This window comes from Schistocerca gregaria, chromosome X (assembly GCF_023897955.1).
Source record: "Schistocerca gregaria isolate iqSchGreg1 chromosome X, iqSchGreg1.2, whole genome shotgun sequence".
Taxonomy (NCBI): domain Eukaryota; kingdom Metazoa; phylum Arthropoda; class Insecta; order Orthoptera; family Acrididae; genus Schistocerca; species Schistocerca gregaria.
The window spans coordinates 450493160-450510790 of NC_064931.1; the positions used below are offsets into that span (position 1 = coordinate 450493160).

Sequence of the window (17631 nt, forward strand, 5' to 3'; positions counted from 1 at the left end):
TCCTGACAACCATTTGAGTTCGACCTGCCTCTAATAGCGGTCAGTCGCAGTTTGATCGGTGAATTAAGCCTTGGCATCATTTGAGTGAGGTGCCCAACCCAGCTGTCTTCGCTCACCCTCACAAAACCATCTGTTGTCTTCCCCTCAAACATATAGTTTTCCATTACACATATATGACGCAAGTGGATTGCAGTTCTGTAGGGTTTTGTGTACTACTGTGGCAAACTGTGGCAAGTAAAGCTGTGATGGCGGGTCGTGACTCGTCCTTGAATAGCTCAGTCGATAAGAGCGTTTCCGGTGAAAGGCCACGTTCCGAGATCGAGTCCCAGTGTGACACACAGTTTCACTATACCAGGAAATTACACTTCTGGCACTTACGCAAGTAGTTGTTCGGCTTAGCATTGGATGACAAAGCAGTCGGATGTCCTCCTGTGGGATATCGTACCAAATTCTGTCCAACTGGCGCGTTAGATCGTCAAAATCCTGAGATGGTTGGAGGGTTCTGCCCATAACGCTGTAACGTTCTCAATTGGAGAGATATCCAGAGACTTCGCTGGCCAAGCTAGGATTTGGCAAGCACGAAGAGAAGCTGCAGAAACTCTTGCCGTACGCGGTCAGACATTATCTTGCTGAAAAGTAAGTCCAGGATCAGATCCCATGAAGAGTAACAAAACGGGTCGTAGAATATTGTCAAAGTACCGCTGTGCTATAAGGGTGCCACAGATGAGAAACAAAGGGATTCTCCTGTGAAAAGAAATGGCACCTCTGACCATCACTCCTGGTTGTCGGGACGTATGGCGAGCGACAGTCTGGTTGGTATCCAGAGCTGCCTCGGGCGTTTCCAGACACGTCCTCGGCCTGGAATTTCACTGACTGGAGTGGAATTGTTTTCAGCAATGAGTCCTGCTTCGAACAGAGCTCCAGTAACCAGCGAAGAAGTGTCTGGAAACGCTCCGGACAATGGTGGGATATCAGCTTGATAATCGCCCGCCATGTAGGCCGCCAACCAGGAGTGATTGTCTGAGGTGTCATTTCTTTTCATAGTAGGACGCCTTTAGTTGTCATCCCCGATACCCTTACAGCACCGCGGCAGGCGAAGATATTCTATGTCCCGTTTTGCTGCTCTCGTAGTAAGCCATCCTGGGCTTACATTTCAGAAAGATAATGCCCGCTCTCACACGGCGAGAGTTTCTGCTACTTGTCTTCGTGTTTGCCAAACGCCACCTTGGCCAGTAAGGTTACCGAATCTCTCCCCAACTGAGAAAGTTTGGAGCATTATGGGCAGGGTCCTCCAACCGTTTTGACGAACTAACACACCTATTGGACAGAATTTGATAAGATAACTGTCAGGAGTACATTCAACAACTCTGTCAATCAAAGCCAAGCCGAATAACTGTTTGCGTAAGGAGCAGAGATGGATCAAAGCGTTATTGACTTGGTCAATTTGTGGAGCTCTTTCTCGAGAATAAATCAGCCTATTTTCCTGAAACTGTAATCGTCGTTTTACCTGTACATGTACATCACACCTACCGATTTTCATACCATTCGGGTAATTCCTTTGTGCCGGAACAAAGGTAGCGTGTGTAAACTAATAAGTGCAAAGAATGCAAAACAAAACAAAATAATTTTCCATAACAAGTCTAAGAACGTTGCGGAGATATTTGGTTGCGCAGATGAATAGAATTGTAAGTGTAAATATCTCCACTGGCCATAAATTCTTTTCTGTCAAGTTTACGTAACTTAAAACCTTGTACACTTTTGAGTAAACAGGATGACGTGCAAGAAACCTGAAGTTTTATAACTATTTCGCGAACAGTAGCGAAGTTTATACATAAAACAACAACTTATTTTTTATTACTACGTTTAATTGCTAGTGGGAGTGTGAGATTCAGAGGCAGAGGGTGAAAATGTTTACAGGTGACAAAAGGAGGAAAAATTGTGGTTATACTAGAGCTGTGGGTTGTTAAGATTAGATCTATTACATTTATATCGAAGTAAAGGTTAAAGTGACACACTGATTACGATTTAAAATAATATATGCAGATAGATATACTCTTAATAATATTGCCGTCAGCCCTGACACGTGGAGTGTGGTGTAGCGGTCAGTAATACTGTGGGTCGCCAGTTCAAAACTGACAACCAGAAATTATTTGTCGTGTAGTAATAATCCTTTCTGGAAGGCTCTTGAAAAATCTTGTGTTCATAATGTCTGTATATTCTGCAATAGTCTGTGTCTGTGTAAATACTGGCGTTCTGGGATTTTCAGTATCTTTACGAATAGCAACACTCTGCGTCTAGGAAGTCAGTTCTGTCCTGACTGTGCGATGGTGAGCGTAATAAACGTGCTTTCAGTCCTAAGTGTTGTGCACATCGGGCATCCTTCAGTGTTTGCTGTAGACGATGCTCAGGATCCTAAGAAATGGCTGAAAGGATTCGACCGAGTCGCCAAATACAACTGGTTGTATCACATGATGTATCTGGCGAATGTGTACTTTTACCTGGACGGCACAGCTCAGCAGTGGTTCGAAAACAGTTGGGACAAATTCCAGGACGAACTTAAGAACACGTTTGGCCACTATCAACAGTGTGTCTGCTTAGCGAAAGATCAATTGAAGAACAGGGCCGAACGACACAGGGAAACGACAGTGTCGTATATACAGAATGTTTTGATCCTATGCCACCTGGCGAATCCTAACATCACAGAAGCCGACATAATCTCACATTTGAAGAAAGGCGTCTCAGAAGACGTATACCGTGCTATTTTGGTACAGGACGTCATAACGATAGAGTAATCAATCATCAAGTGGTGCCAGCTAATCGAGGAAATGCGAAAAAAATAGAAAGAGAAAGAGAGAGAGAGAGCAAGCGAGCAAGAGATACGAAAGTGATATGACAAATTGCCAAATGTAGTCCCTACGGCAGCTGTGGGAGACCACCATGAGCTCACCTTTCTCACACGCCACGTAGTAAGAAAAGAGATACAGCAGTGTATGGCAACCAGAAATGTCTGACCGAGTACACAAGAGCATGAATGTCGACACCATATGTCAAGAGGTAATACAGAATGTCGAAGAAGAGCAGTATCAATCGCACTGCCACCATTAGTCGAACACATCATAAAGAAAGCACCTGGCCAACTCGGACTCACGCCACTGCCATCAAACGACATCCCAGCAACCGACCTCAGACATTTGGAGGAGGAGGGTGACACACTGACTGTTTACATTGTGGACATCCTGGATCTGTTGTACGCTACTGCTCTGCAAAAGGACAGGTGTTTCCTGCCTACGACTGCACACGACATCAACAGACACAACAGTTCTATTCGCAGCAGTCAACTGCGGACGATTACCGTCGACCTGTGTGCCGAAGGTCATCACTATACCGCAGACAAAGTCTCTCACCAATACGCCATAGATATTTCCTGTATCTGTACAGAAGAACCAATCGCTCGCCTTGCGTCGAGTTTAGGAAAACTAAGCGAGGTAACCATCTATGACAATAAGGCCGCCACAGATGCGAATACTCCATAGACGACATTGGCCAAGGTAACAGGAAATCTCATGAATACATAGACGTCACCACTGTCGGCCTACCTATCCAGACGCTCATACACTCAGGGGCCTCCTTTTCTAAAATGTCGGATGCTTATCTTCCTCAACCAAAGAAGAGTATGTTCTGTGATACGAAAGCGAATGTGTTGAAAGCCACAAAAGGGAAATATGCCCAGCTGCTTGGAACATATGTTGCACAGAACATAGGTCTCTGAATTTGTCGTTTTATAGAAGGTAGTCATAATGTTATTCTCGGATGGGACTTCCTGCAGGCATCACAAGCAGTCATAGGCTGTGGAAGATCAAGAGCTCCAGATCGTCGAAGTTATTCCAGCAAAGACGCATCACAAATATTTTTCTGGGCAGTTGTTTGCTATTGACGACGTTGTTATGTCGCTAACATCACCGAGCGAGGTAGCCGTGCGGTCTTAGGCGCCTTGTCACGGTCCCGCGGCTCCCCCCATCGGAGGTTCGAGTCCTCCATCAGGCATGGGTATGTGTCTTGTCCTTAGTCTAAGTTAGTTTGAGTTAGATTAACTAGCGCGTAATCTTAGGGACCGATGACCTCAGCACTTTGGTCCCATAAGAACTTACGACAGATTTCCAAATTTTCCACTATCATCAATGAGAGCAGTTCCAGTCGTGATTCGAGATGACCAGTTAAGCTGTCAATTGCAAAAGACTACTCTGGCTTATAAAAGAAATATACATGTCGGCGATGATCTTAATTATTGTAGGTGATCAAGGAGAACTGTGGATAACTAGTTATCACAAGCAATCACGACTCATCCCTAAAGGTAAAGATCTAGCACTGCTGAAAATCATAGAAGCCTTGGGGAAGGAGGAATCGACCAATGGAGAATTCAAATTAAATAACAGAGTATTGTATAAGAAAAACTATGATCCAGTGTGGTGGAAATGGCTGCTCATTATCCCAGCTCATCTATGACCAGCTATGCTGAAGTATTTACACAATCCTCCAACATCTTGTCACCTGGGATTCTTGAAGATTCTAAACAGAATCAGATGTAAGTATCACTGACAGGATTCTACCAAGAAGTTAGACATTATGTGAGCCACTGTAAGGGAGTCCAACAATGGAAACACATGCCATAATTACCTCCAGGGCAATCCCACTTGCAGCAGTGCCATTCCACCAAACAGGAATCGACCTCTTGGAGAAGTTCCTGAAATCTACAAATAAGAATCGATGGATAATATTATGCAGTGACTACCTGATTCGCTATGCTGTCACAAAAGCTATACCGACTGCTGAAGTCCCCTACATTGCAAGTTCCTTGTGAAAGACACCATTCTGAAACACAGAGTACCCTGTGTGATCATCTCTGATCGTGGATAAGTTTTGCAGTAGACACTAGTATCAGGGGTAATTTGATGTCACAGCACCACACATAGAATGACAACTAACTACCATCCACAGACAAATGACCTCATACGTAGAAAGCTTTAATAAGAAGTTGGCAGATATGCTCTTGATGTACACTGATGTCAAAGAGAGAGACTAGGTTACAGTTCTGCCTGTAGTGACATTTGCATACAACACTGCGAAGCAAGACACTACAGGCTTCAGACCATTCTTTCAACTCAACGGTCGCTAAGGAGCGACAGCAATGGATAGGCTGTGCTTGTTTCAACTGGACGATACTTAGGATTACTACACGAAACACCTCATCACCAAGACCACAGAAGCAACGCAGCTGGCTCGTGTAAGCACTCTCAACACCTATGAAAGTTACTGATAGCACTACAATAACAAGCACTGACCAGTGATGGCAGTGATAAACGTGCTTTCAGTTCTGTTCTGTATGTACATTGATGGCAGTGATAAACATTCCTTCAGTTCTGTTCTATCTCTACATTGATGGCAGTAATGAACATACTTTCTGTTGTTAAGTGTTGCACTTCACTGACGACATCCCCTTGGATTTAGACTTGATTGTGGTTTCGACATGACAATGTAAACAGATGTATATACTCTCAAGCTGACAGGGGTACAAACTGTTTGTATGTTGGTAGATCTTTTGGGGTTTGCAGTCAATCCAATCAGTTGTTCAGATAGAAAATATGATGTAAACATGGAAGTGATTAACTAATTATTGGTAAGTATGAATGGACATTTTGTGTGTGAGTGTGTTTGTGTGTGTGTGTGTGTGTGTGTGTGTGTGTGTGTGTGTGTGATGCAAATTTAATAATGCATGTTGCTGTTAAGGAAAGGGATGACACTCTTGCAGATGTCGTTTTTGTCAGTTGGGCTAGACTCAGGTTGCTTTTTTTGTATTTGTATATATGGAGTTTTTCAAGGATGTCTAGTTTTTTGTCTTTAGGTTGCATGTATAGAATACTGATGGTTGTGTTAATAACTTGGTGTTGCATTTCATGTAGCTGGGTAGCTACTCTCGATGCATGGTACTGTTCAGTTCTTAATACTGCCATACATTCCTTGAATCTAATCTAAAATGATATGGCTGCCTGATCTATGTTAAAACAATCACAGTCCAAACATGCAGCCGGCCAGTGTGGCTGAGCGGTTCTAGGCGCTTCAGTTTGGAACGGCGCGACCGCTACGGTCGCAGGTTCGAATCCTGTCTCACGCATGGATGTGTGTGATGTCCTTAGGTTAGTTAGGTTTAAGTAGTTCTAAGTTCTAGGGGACTGATGACCTCAGATGTTAAGTCCCATAGTGCTCAGAGCCAATTTGAACCAATTTGAACCAAACATTCAACTTTGTATTCACTCATGTAGTATAGAGGGTTCCTTCTGTTGCTGCTATGAGGTAATTTCTGCCCAATCTTCCTTTAGTTGGTGAAAGATGGGTCTACGCCCTTTCATTTGATATGAAATATTGTCCACGAATAGGATTGTGTGGTAAATCTTATTCTTTTTGTGTTTTTGTGCTGTGATTGTTTTACCATTATTGAGTATTTCACTATGTCTAGTGTGGAGCTGCTATAACCATTTACACTGGCTGTTTGTGTTATTTCCAATTCTTACTTGCATTTGACTTCAGAAAGTGATAATCGTATTGCTCTGTGATCAAATACCGGATGCTGCCATTTTGTGAGGTGGAGGGAGACAAGAGGTGTTGTGAATGGTAGTCTATGTTGTAGTAGGTGTCTGATAAATTTATAGTTGGTGACTATTATTCCTTATTCTGATGATCAGGCAAAATAATTCCATGCTGTCTTCTACCTGGTGCTCAATTCTGCACCTTATATTTGAGTGGACTACATTCTAGAGTAGTACACAAATACCCAATAGCTTTCGAGTACAGAATGAGAAATGTGCTACTGGAGTTAAACAAATCAAAATGGAACCCTGTATTAAAGTTATGTAACAAACAGCGCGAAGCTGAAAAAATGTATAAAATAATTTTTAAGGAGAGAAATGGTCGAAATCATTTGTTGAGAAAAATTCTAAAGTTTGGTACATCTGCCAAAGAGTCCATTTACAAGTTTCTTATGCAAGCTTCTCTTGAGCGCTGCTAAAATATTTTAGATCCATCCTAAATCCCTTTAAAAAACAAAATAGATGGAATTCAGACATGTACTTCTATATTTTGTAATCGTGGGTTCAGTCACTATGAGAGCATTGTCAAGACACTCAAGATGGTGACATCTTAGGAAAAAAGGCAGCTTTATTACCGAAAATCGCTGTTGGATAAGATTAGATAGCGAACAAATGATTTAGAATGCATAAGTTTCTACTGTCCTCATCCTACAGTTCACGGGATGACAAAATGAACAAGAGAATAGATATATGTGCGCAAATGGAGGCATAGAGACAGTAACTTTTTCCAAGATCATTTCACAAACGCTGGAAGAAGATAGGTAACAAATAATGCTATGAAGCCCTCTAGTCCTAAACGCTACAGTGGCTTGAGATGTATACATGAGCTGTGTTTTTAAAGAAAGTGCCGTTTTGATATTCTGCCGCTGCAGCAACTCCGTTGACATTTGGTGCATGCATGCTGTGTACCACACTCAGTTGGCAAGCCAGACTCCATTGCGGAATCATTCGTCGTGTTTATGTTTGTTTGTGAGTATCTGAAGTGCCTCTGCTGATTGAGAATCCCTCCATCTGTGAGGTGCATGCTGTGATACGTTTTCTTAGTGCTAAAGGCGTGACAGTGGCTGAAATTCATCGTCAGGTCAGTGAAGTGTATGGAGAAAACATTATGGGTGATAGGATGGTATGGAAATGGGTGAGAGCATTTTAAGATGGCCATAGGAATGTGCATGATGTGGAACGAAGCAGGCGACCTACAAAAATTACTGACGATTTGGTGCAGAAAGTTGATGAATAAAACAGAGAGAACAGATGCTTTACGGTTTCGGCGTTATGTGATGAGTTTCCTAAGTTTCACGAAGTGTACTTTATGAAATTGTTACAGAACGTTTAAATTATACAAACTTATGCTCACGATGGGTGCTGAAAATGCTGACTAAGCTGCACAAAATCAAACATTCAGCAAGTTCTTTGAATCTCCTAGAGTGGTACAGTGAGGGAGGTAATGGGTTTATAAGCGAAATTGACAGGTGACGAAACATGGATGGCTTACGTTACACCTGAATCAAAGCAGCAATCAACAGAATGGCTGCATTCAACATCATCCAGGAAAGTGAATATCAGGCAAACAATTTTGGCCTGGGTGAACTAGGTGTACTATTTTTTTGGGATAGGAAGGGAGTGTTGCTTGTGGATTTTCTTGCCTCATGGTGACACCATAAATTTAACGAATTATTGTGAGGCCTTAAGAAACTGTGATGTGCTACCCAAAACAAAAGGCGTGGCCTACTGAGTAAGGGGATCATTGTGCTTTATGACAGTGCCCAATCACATACAGCCAATCGAATTCAAGAGCTGATTGGATCATTTGCCTGGGAACAACTTGATCACACTCTGTGCTGCCTCAGTCTAGTGGCCAGTGACTATCACATGTTCCTGCATTTGAAGAAGCATCTGGGTGCTCAGTGCCATGATGATGATGAAGATATCGAAACAGCCATGTTGGAATGGTCGTGTCATAAGATGACAGATGTCTGCAAGATTTATATTAAAAATCTGGCTGTACGATATGATAAGTGCTTTAATATTGGTGAGGATTACATAGAGAAGTAGTTTAACAAACAGGTTTTTGATGTAAAAATAAAAATGTTAAGAAAAGTCTACTTCTTTTACTTTTGTTTCAAAATGGTACTTATTTTAAAAAACATGCTGAATAGTAATACCTCAGAAATTTTTATGTAAAAACACAAAGTTTTTTTAAATAATATAAACGTTATTAACATTCTACATCCTTACTCTTCACATCTACATATTTGAGTATTAACATAGTCAACTTGATGATGAGCACATTTCTTCGAGTAAGAGACTAATTTGTTGATACCATCACTGTAGAATGTTTGACTTGGCTGATGGAACCACAATCTCACCTCTACTTGTACTGCTTCATCACTATCAAAGTGTAATCCTCAGAGGTGTTCTATAGGTTTTGAAAACAGATGAAAATCGAGTGAGGCCAAGATGGGGCTGTATGGAGGATAATAAATGACAATGAACCAAAGGTGTCAAATTGTTGCAGATGTTGCAGCTCTCATGTTTGGTTTGACATTGTCATACTGAAGGAGAGAGCGCTCTATGTGTGGAGGAACTCTACGAATTTGTGCTTTCAGTTTTCTGAGTGTCTCTCACACACCAACATAGTTTCATTACACACCACCACATTGCACACTACGATTAAAAGCCCTCTAGCATCAGAGGGTTTCAACTTGTGCCAGTGAAGTCAGAAAATCGACTGCATAATATGCATGACTGTAATACCTCAACTGACATTGAAAACAGAAAAAAAATTGGAGGCATTAATTTTCAGCACGCTATATATGTATGAAACCAACTGTATTAGAGACGTGTTGTGTTGGATGTAGTGACCTCGCATGATGCCACAATGTATGGAATACTTAAATATGTCATGTGACTGTGTTGTCATGAGGTCTGATCTCCACCATCATTATTATGACATGAGGCATTTCCGAGCAGATGGGCTGAATAAATGTGTACCATTTGGAAGGGTAACTGCAGTTCAACAGTGATGCCTATGCATGTTACATTAAAACCCAAAACAGAAAAAAAAATAATGTGAGAATTTGTCAACGTACCTCACTGAAATAAATGAGGATATGTTCTTTTAAGTCACCTAAAGGATGAACTTTTCTTAATAAAAGCATTAAGACCAATTCACATGTGATGGAATGAAATGGTACATCACATCAAAACATTCCACAATCAGTTTCAAACAATGATATCCACACAGGCTGTCAGTATCATGTCACATCACATCACATCACATCACTTCATATCACCATTAAGATTTAAAGTGAAAAAGTTTCAACATTGATCTTGGTGGGTGGAACTGTGTCCTCGTCTGCTAATTCAGAAGTTAAGCTTTCACTCAGGTAATGATAGTGGATTTCGTATTTTATGTATCGCTTATCTTTATTTTATTATTTTGTTTTGTTTTTGTGACAAACTGAAAATGTTCTGTGATAGATTGGATCTATTCTTCAAGTGCTTGTTCTTCCACAACAGAGGTCAGATATCTGAAAGCAAAAAATGATTTAGGTTTTACAGTAACGGAATGGAGTTGTGTTAGTAAGATCATAAATTGATGAACCAATCTGCATTTAATGACTTTTTACTAAGTGAAAAGGTCAGCTCCACTGAAGGAAAGTAATAGAGTTCTTTATGATGTTATCTGATACCTATGGAAAAAATAGCGGATACAGTTAACTGGCTGTATGTCTGTAGGTCGTCTCATACTAAATGTCAATGGTATAGGACACCACATCATGTCACATGATGTCAACACCAGGGTGTATTCACATGTGGTGTCACATCATGTCACATCAATTTGCTTAGCCTAGCACCGAATGGTGAAACTGAGGTTATGAAATACCACCAGTGATACAAAAAGTTGAGGTATTGTACTGCAGTTAAGGAACTAACAATGACAAAATTTATTAATGGCCAAAGCAAACTTCATAAAGGATATTCTGGAGCAATTTTGTATGGTGCACTGATGCGAAGTGAAACAACATTTCAAAACTTCGACATTTATTAGCGAAAATATATACACGCAAATAATTCAAACTATATTTGTAAGTTAATGCATAAAACCTCTTTACCTTATCCATTTACTTTCCCATGTACCAAATAACGTCATAAACAACCGTATTTTTCTCTTCCAATAGAGCTTAAAAAAGGTTATGTAATGAAAACAGTTCCATCAGTTCATGTTCTCATTTACAGATTATTGTGTCACACTTGTTCTGTAATTGTAAAACCAAAACCATTTTCCACTTTCAGATATCTGGCCTCTTATGGAAGAACACTCAATGGAAAAAATATCCAGCTTGGCATGGAGTATTTGCAATCAGGCACAAAAAATTCAAAGTAATAAAATAAAGACTAAAGGCCAATTCACACTGCCTATCATGTCACATCCCATCAAAATATTCCATAATGCATTTCAAATGGTGTCATTCACATTGGCCAACCCATCACATCTTGCTATGTCATGGTACCTTGAAGGTTTCTTGGGAAGAAGGTTTTGTTGGCTGATGTCATCATCCGTTGTTGATCACATCACCCAAAGCTCATTTCCTTCCAATACACAGCCATGTGCTGATCTCCACATTCATTTCATTGGGTTTTTGGCGGTTTGTATTAATTGTTATTCTAAGTCTTTGTTATTTGTTATTTATTGTTTCTATTCATTATTTCTTTTATTAAAATTTATTAAGCTATATGATTGATGAGAGATTAATTGAAGCAGTGAGGCAGCAGTCTGAATTCTATGCCATGAGTGGACTAAATTGCTTACCCCTACAGTATGTGTAATGTGGACTTTTTTTACATACTGGTAATATATTTAATATTTTACAATGAAATGGATTGCAGTATGACTGCAGATTGATGTGAAAAAATTGCTGTGGGCAGAATCACATATATTATGAAGTTGAATCTATTTGCGTGTTGTCGGGCATTTGTAACATTTGATAAATAAATGGACTTAAATCTTCAGACAATGCAACAGTGCCATAATGCTTTTTTTTGCGTGAAGTACACATCAGGTAATGTACTGGAGTTGTTTGTTTAAAAGTTTGTGTGTGGCAGGCTTCTTTATTTTTAAATAGTTCTGAGGATTGTGTATGAAACAATTTTGTAAGCATCAGTGATCAACACTTACTTGGTTTCACTAGCTAATTTCAGTAGTCCAGTATAAATAAGGAATTAGAACGATTAAAGGCCAAATACAAGGTGTAAAGGAAACTTATAAATCTTGAAGGGAAAGGTGCTGAGCAAGATGTAACTAAATTTCATCTTAAACAAAGACATTTTTCGTGAGGTGTTCCTTTTAGTGATTCTGGTTATAATTTGATGTAACAAATGCAAAAAAAGATGGTTCGACTTTCTAAAATATCTACAAAATGCAGATTTCTCTTTCCTGAACTCCTCATGGAGTGTGTGAATTTCCCAGTCTGTGCTATGTAATGACATTTTTCGGACTCAGACTCGTTTTTTGCGTTGTTTCCCAACTGTCTTCCTTTTCTAATATAAAAGCTACCCTTGCTAGCTGCAGACTGCTTGAGTCCAACAAATGTCATTTTCGTACAAATGTGGATTCCAACACCAATGTATATATGTTATCATACTGTGTATGTGCACTTTGTGCATAAAAACTGTTGAGAATGATTTCGTGAGGACCAGAATACTCGCGTCATAACAGTAGAGATTAGGTAACTTAAAAATGACGTGACGCAACTGACAGTGTGAGTACTCTGACGTGATGGCGCCGTGATGGCCTGTGGAAACTGGCCTTAAGAAACCTAAAAGCAAAAAATCCAGTACTATAACATGAGTGGGTGCGGCAAAAACAGGTTATCTTCCGACGACACAGTTTTCTCACCAACACTAACGCCAAAACTTTCCTCCAGAGTATCCTTAATGGCGACGTGACATGACAATGAGGCTTGTGTGAATTCTGTCGTTTGACATAAATTTTGGAATGTTTTGACTTGACTTGACGTAAACATGAGATGAACAAGCTTTATTCATTGCTTCCCGGTTTCGATGGGAATCTTCGCGCTTTTTAGCAGACAACAGGCAGGTGGGGCCCATGTGTATTTGATCGTATAGTGGACCGAGGTTATGCTGTGACCCGATATAGGTGCAATAATGTCTGCTGACTCCAAAGGAAGCACGCTTAAATTTATAGGCGATTACAGACAAAGAAAAGTCACATGGAATGACGCTTCTAAAGATTATTTGTACAAAAATTTCAGGTGTGGTGCTCTGAGCGTCAAGTATTAGGTAAAAGTCTCTGATTATAATACTCTATTGAATAAGATACCGTAAATTTTGACGTAGGAAAACAGAGAAGAATAAGCCAGTAATTTATGAAAAGCATATACGAAAACTGTGGAGGAATATTCCTACTATGGCGACTTAACAGTACAAGAACTGAGGAGCCTGATATCTGAACAAAAGAATGATGGTGTATCTGTAACTCCTCAGAAAACTACTAGAAACATAAATGAAGTGAATATAACCTTCGTTCTGGATGATTCTGAGATCTACAAAATTCCCAAATTTGTCGAGTCTAAAGATGTTGATATGCAAATAATCTTTCATAATTTAAGTTGAATAAACAATTTTTTCCAAATAAAATACGAATGATGCTTTGAACTTTCACTTACCTTCACATAACGACTAAGAACCTTCCTTGAGTATTTCTTAGTTTCAAGATTAAGCTCTGAAACGTTTTTTTCTTTAAATACGGTACGAAATAAGTAGTTTAAATGGTTACGGTATATAAGTCGCCGGTCAGTAGATAACGAAATGTTATTACCACTCGTATCGCTGCAGTATCCCAATCAGAATATCTAAAATCTCACTGTGGCCTCCATCTGAAATTTGCAAACAGAACGTTGTCACTTTGTATTTCTCGTATCTCTGTTGTTTAGATACTTCTTTACCTACAGTCGCTATATTTTTCTGTAATCTTTTCGTCACCTGTTTTACATATTTGAATTCTTTAGCCGATAGAAATTGATACAGAAGCAGTGAACATAAATGTAATCTCTGGCTACACTGTGTCTTTCTGAGCACGCCCTGTCCTTCATAATCGTCTGCTTTCTGTGCTTCTTGTCTGAGTAACTACGTGACGTCATTGCCATCACTCAGTGTGGGAGGAAGTTGTGTGCCTGTCAAGAGCAAACAAGTGTGTTGTTCAGTTTTTGTAATTATTGTTGGCCGTTAACTGTTATTGAAAATGTAAGTCCAAGCACGGTATTTATTTATATGTAGCTTCCTGATTGTAAAAGATCGTAGTTACATTACGAAGTCGGTGGTATGTGAGAGACGTTGCTTCAAGAAGTGAACTGCTTGGCGTAATGCTAATTTTTTGTGGTGCATAAAAGAATATTTATAGTTACGTGTTGCTGCCTAATGTGTGGAAATATTGGAATTGTTATGATGTGTTATTTTTCATTTGGTATTGTAATACAATATGCCTTACTTGACAAATTTGGAGAAAGAGTATTTGTATGTCGAAACGCTCGTATATCTCATTACTTAACCACACTTTGGATTACCATGAACGATGCTGTCTGACTAAATGTCACGTGATATGACTAACTTATAAAAACGGAAAAACCGCCTGTCACCCACCTGTAGGTAAAGAATTCATTTGTGTGTGAAGTATTTGACATTGTAAATTTCTTTGGTACAATGTCAAATTATTCACTCCCCCATTTAGTGAAATTGGAACTGTATGACTTTAATACAGTACAGTGTGTGATACTGGTATAACAGTTTCGTAGAACTGGATGGACCAGAGGTTAAACAGTCTTGGAAGTGATATGTTACGCCTACTGAAGTTAATTCAGTTTTTACGGCTCTGTAGCTGATCGAAATAGAGAAAATTAAACAAACCTTTTAGTTTGTATGTGACTGGAAATTTTTTCATGGTTTGTGCAATGAGTGTCTTCAGAACGTTGATCATAAAATACCGTCTATGTAAGCTATAGTTTGCCATCAAACGAAGTTAAAAGTTAGCTAATAGAGTGTGTTACTCGTAGGGTGTAAAAAATCTAATGCAGTAGAAAGACTGGAGGATATACTTCAGTCAGTTGATTGGTTGAGTATCTGTTCAACTGCATAGAGTGTATTTTTGACATGTTATTCAATACCAAAACCTTGCATTCAAAATGTGGTCGATCTAAACCAATCTAGTTGCAAGTTCTTTTGTTCAAAGGTTCTGAGTTCATACCTCAAATGTGCATGGAATTCACTAAGATACTTTTCATTTCAGAGAACTTTTTAAATTATTATTGTCTTCTAATGTTCATGACACTAATGATCATTTCTGTATTTTCTTTTACTAATTTGCTGTTCTGGGAAGCTATGATGTAACAGCTCCAATAATAATGAGTACATGATCTATCTTTGTTTTTAATTGTGTATACTTTCATTCAATACAGGGCAGATGTTGGACCTTACTCTGGAGGTGTCGAGGGGACATCGGGAACTGGTGGTCCCCACACACCTCAGCAGCAGGCAGCACAGAAACGTCTTCAGCAAACACAGGCTAAAGTTGAGGAGGTAATTTATTTTTGGAATGTGCCATATCAGTCTTCGGAATGTTGCACTAGTGCACCCTCTTGCTCAATAAAATGGGTGGTGAAAGTGATAAAGTTTCAAAGAAAATTGAATTATCAAAAGTGTTGTGTGATTTGCTTAGAATAATGTACTAAAAAGGTGTTGTTTTTAGATTGTATTTAAATTCTGAGAACTTTGCTTCATATAGTTCTTAGAATACTAAAGACAACTGTGCACTTATAGTATAATACAAAGTCTGTGTTGAAAAGACTGGCTACTAGGGAATACTGGTAAACACATGAGCTGCTAAACATATGAGCACTTACATTTCTGGAGTGTCATAAATAGAGTAGGAATGGAGAAGTTATTGAATATCTCTAGTAACACCTGCTGTTGATCTTTTTGGCTTTCAGTTAATAAACGAATAGTAGAGTCCCACTTCCAAATAGGCCTAGTTATATTATTGAGTGGCCATTATGTTGGCTCTACTTTTATGTGTAGTGATCATATTAAGAGCTACCCACTTTCAAAGCAGAATTCACTAAAGGAAGATACTTTGGTGTTGCATGTGGAAGTTACTTATTTACATATTGGCAGCAAAAGCATTTTCCATTAACAGTTTATGTCCAGCAATAGAGCAGAGTTGTTGGCAGTTCATGATCATTATTGTACCTTAACTTAATCAGGAGACTAATAACATTGTTTAATGGAACGAGGCCACATGACGACAATGTTGATGGTGAAATGTCTAAAGAGAAGAGGTCAGGTTTGCCAGTCTCCTTGTTTCTGTTCAGTAGTTGTAAGCTATATTGCAGTATTGTTTCAGCTTTCATCTTCCTCATTGTCACCAATAACACAGATTACACTACAATCATATGCAAGAACCAACTACTGTAATTAAATGGTCAGTGTCTGAAATTGTTGAATGAAAGTTGCTGCTAAGAATCTAGACCTGTCAAGACATCGTAACATAAACAATGGGAAATCCCAGGTGGTAATGACATACACCTTGCTGATGCAAAATGGTATGCGTTACGTGTAGTGCATTTAAATATAGCAGCCAGTGAAGGGAAAATTTCTCCATTTTGGTAGTAATGAAAGTGGAATTTCACATTGAGGCCTGGTGCTAGTGCGAAGCTCATTCCCTTCTGACAGTGCCATCAGTTTTATCAGTAGGTTTCTGCAATTCAAAAAAATTATTTCTCCATATCCCTGCCAAATGTCATACAACTGTTCCTCAGAGACTTCACTCGACTTTGAGGCAGGTTCGACATAAATATTGGAATTGTTAAGGCATGTCTCTCAATTTATGGCCTGACATTTCTTTGTTAGTTTCCGTGCACCTAGTACATAGAAAATTCTATTACATCTCTCTTGCAAAGCTCATTGCATGTGAAATGCCAAATACTTCTAGCATGAGATATTCTTATATTAAAACAAAGAATGTTGATTCCTTTCACACAGATTTCTGATCAGAACTAATGTCTTCTGAAGTACATCTGTGTTTCTTACAGGTAGTGGGGATAATGAGAGTCAACGTTGAAAAAGTATTGGAACGCGACCAGAAATTGTCTGAATTGGATAATCGAGCAGGTAAGGTACTTTAAAATAAGTTTTGTGAGCATTTCCCAGCTTTCATCATTATAAATTAGTTTGTACAGTAAAATAGTGGTAAGAGGTTTTAGTTTCTTGAGTCTGAATTTTGGATTTTGTATTAACATTGATGAGATTGTGATAGAATGTGTTGCCTAGCAAGATTAAATTGATTCTGCATTTGTTGGAGGACCACAAGCTACAACCTGCTGTTTTGATGGATATGTCATTTCAGATGTGAAGTCGTGGACTCTTGTCTTGTAGCAAATAAATGCACCACAAATTGCAAGTTGGGTAGTTTTCGTGTTTACTATTAGTCTGCATTTTATTAAAGGTGCCCATCTTTAACAGTGTAAAATGCATCTTACTCTTTCTTCTGGCATGCTCACAGTGGGAGCTGCTGCTTGCGCTATCAGGTGATCCCAACACAAACTGGCACTGCAAACGCCAGTGTTAAAATTCGCACCTGAATATTGTATCATGTCTGTGAGAGCCCACGATGACTTGGCCATTAACCTCATGGTGCTATTGCAGTGCAGAGTTCATTGCCATTCTTCCACCTGTTCACTGCAGTCGCAAGTTTCTGCCATGCAGCTATGTTACTGAACTCTATGTGTATTCTGGACATGTACTTGAACTGAATGTTTCTCAAATCTTAGAGGAGAAGACTTGGTTTAAAGTTAAAAATTTCACATAAATTCTTGACTGTGGTCCAGAGCTGTTTCCAGCATTAGTTGTAGTTGTGGAGATATTTTACTTTAAGCAACCCATTCATAAAGCTTGTGTTAAATCGCAAAACATAGAG

General features: G+C 39.3%; 1 protein-coding gene across 4 annotated transcripts in view; it reads left to right on the top strand.

Annotated features, from left to right (window-relative positions):
• The first annotated feature begins 13726 nt into the window (after nucleotides 1-13726).
• The window catches only part of LOC126297391 (vesicle-associated membrane protein 2), a 31725-nt gene continuing 27820 nt past the window's right edge, over nucleotides 13727-17631 (top strand). Inside the window, exons 1-3 of one of the 4 annotated variants that reach the window (XM_049988133.1) lie at nucleotides 13727-13907; nucleotides 15116-15236; nucleotides 16748-16826. In XM_049988133.1, the coding sequence (XP_049844090.1) occupies nucleotides 13906-13907; nucleotides 15116-15236; nucleotides 16748-16826 (202 nt within the window). In that variant the 5' untranslated portion in view covers nucleotides 13727-13905. The remainder of the gene's footprint in view (nucleotides 13908-15115; nucleotides 15237-16747; nucleotides 16827-17631) is intronic. The other 3 variants (XM_049988132.1, XM_049988134.1, XM_049988135.1) reach the window with 3 other exon arrangements.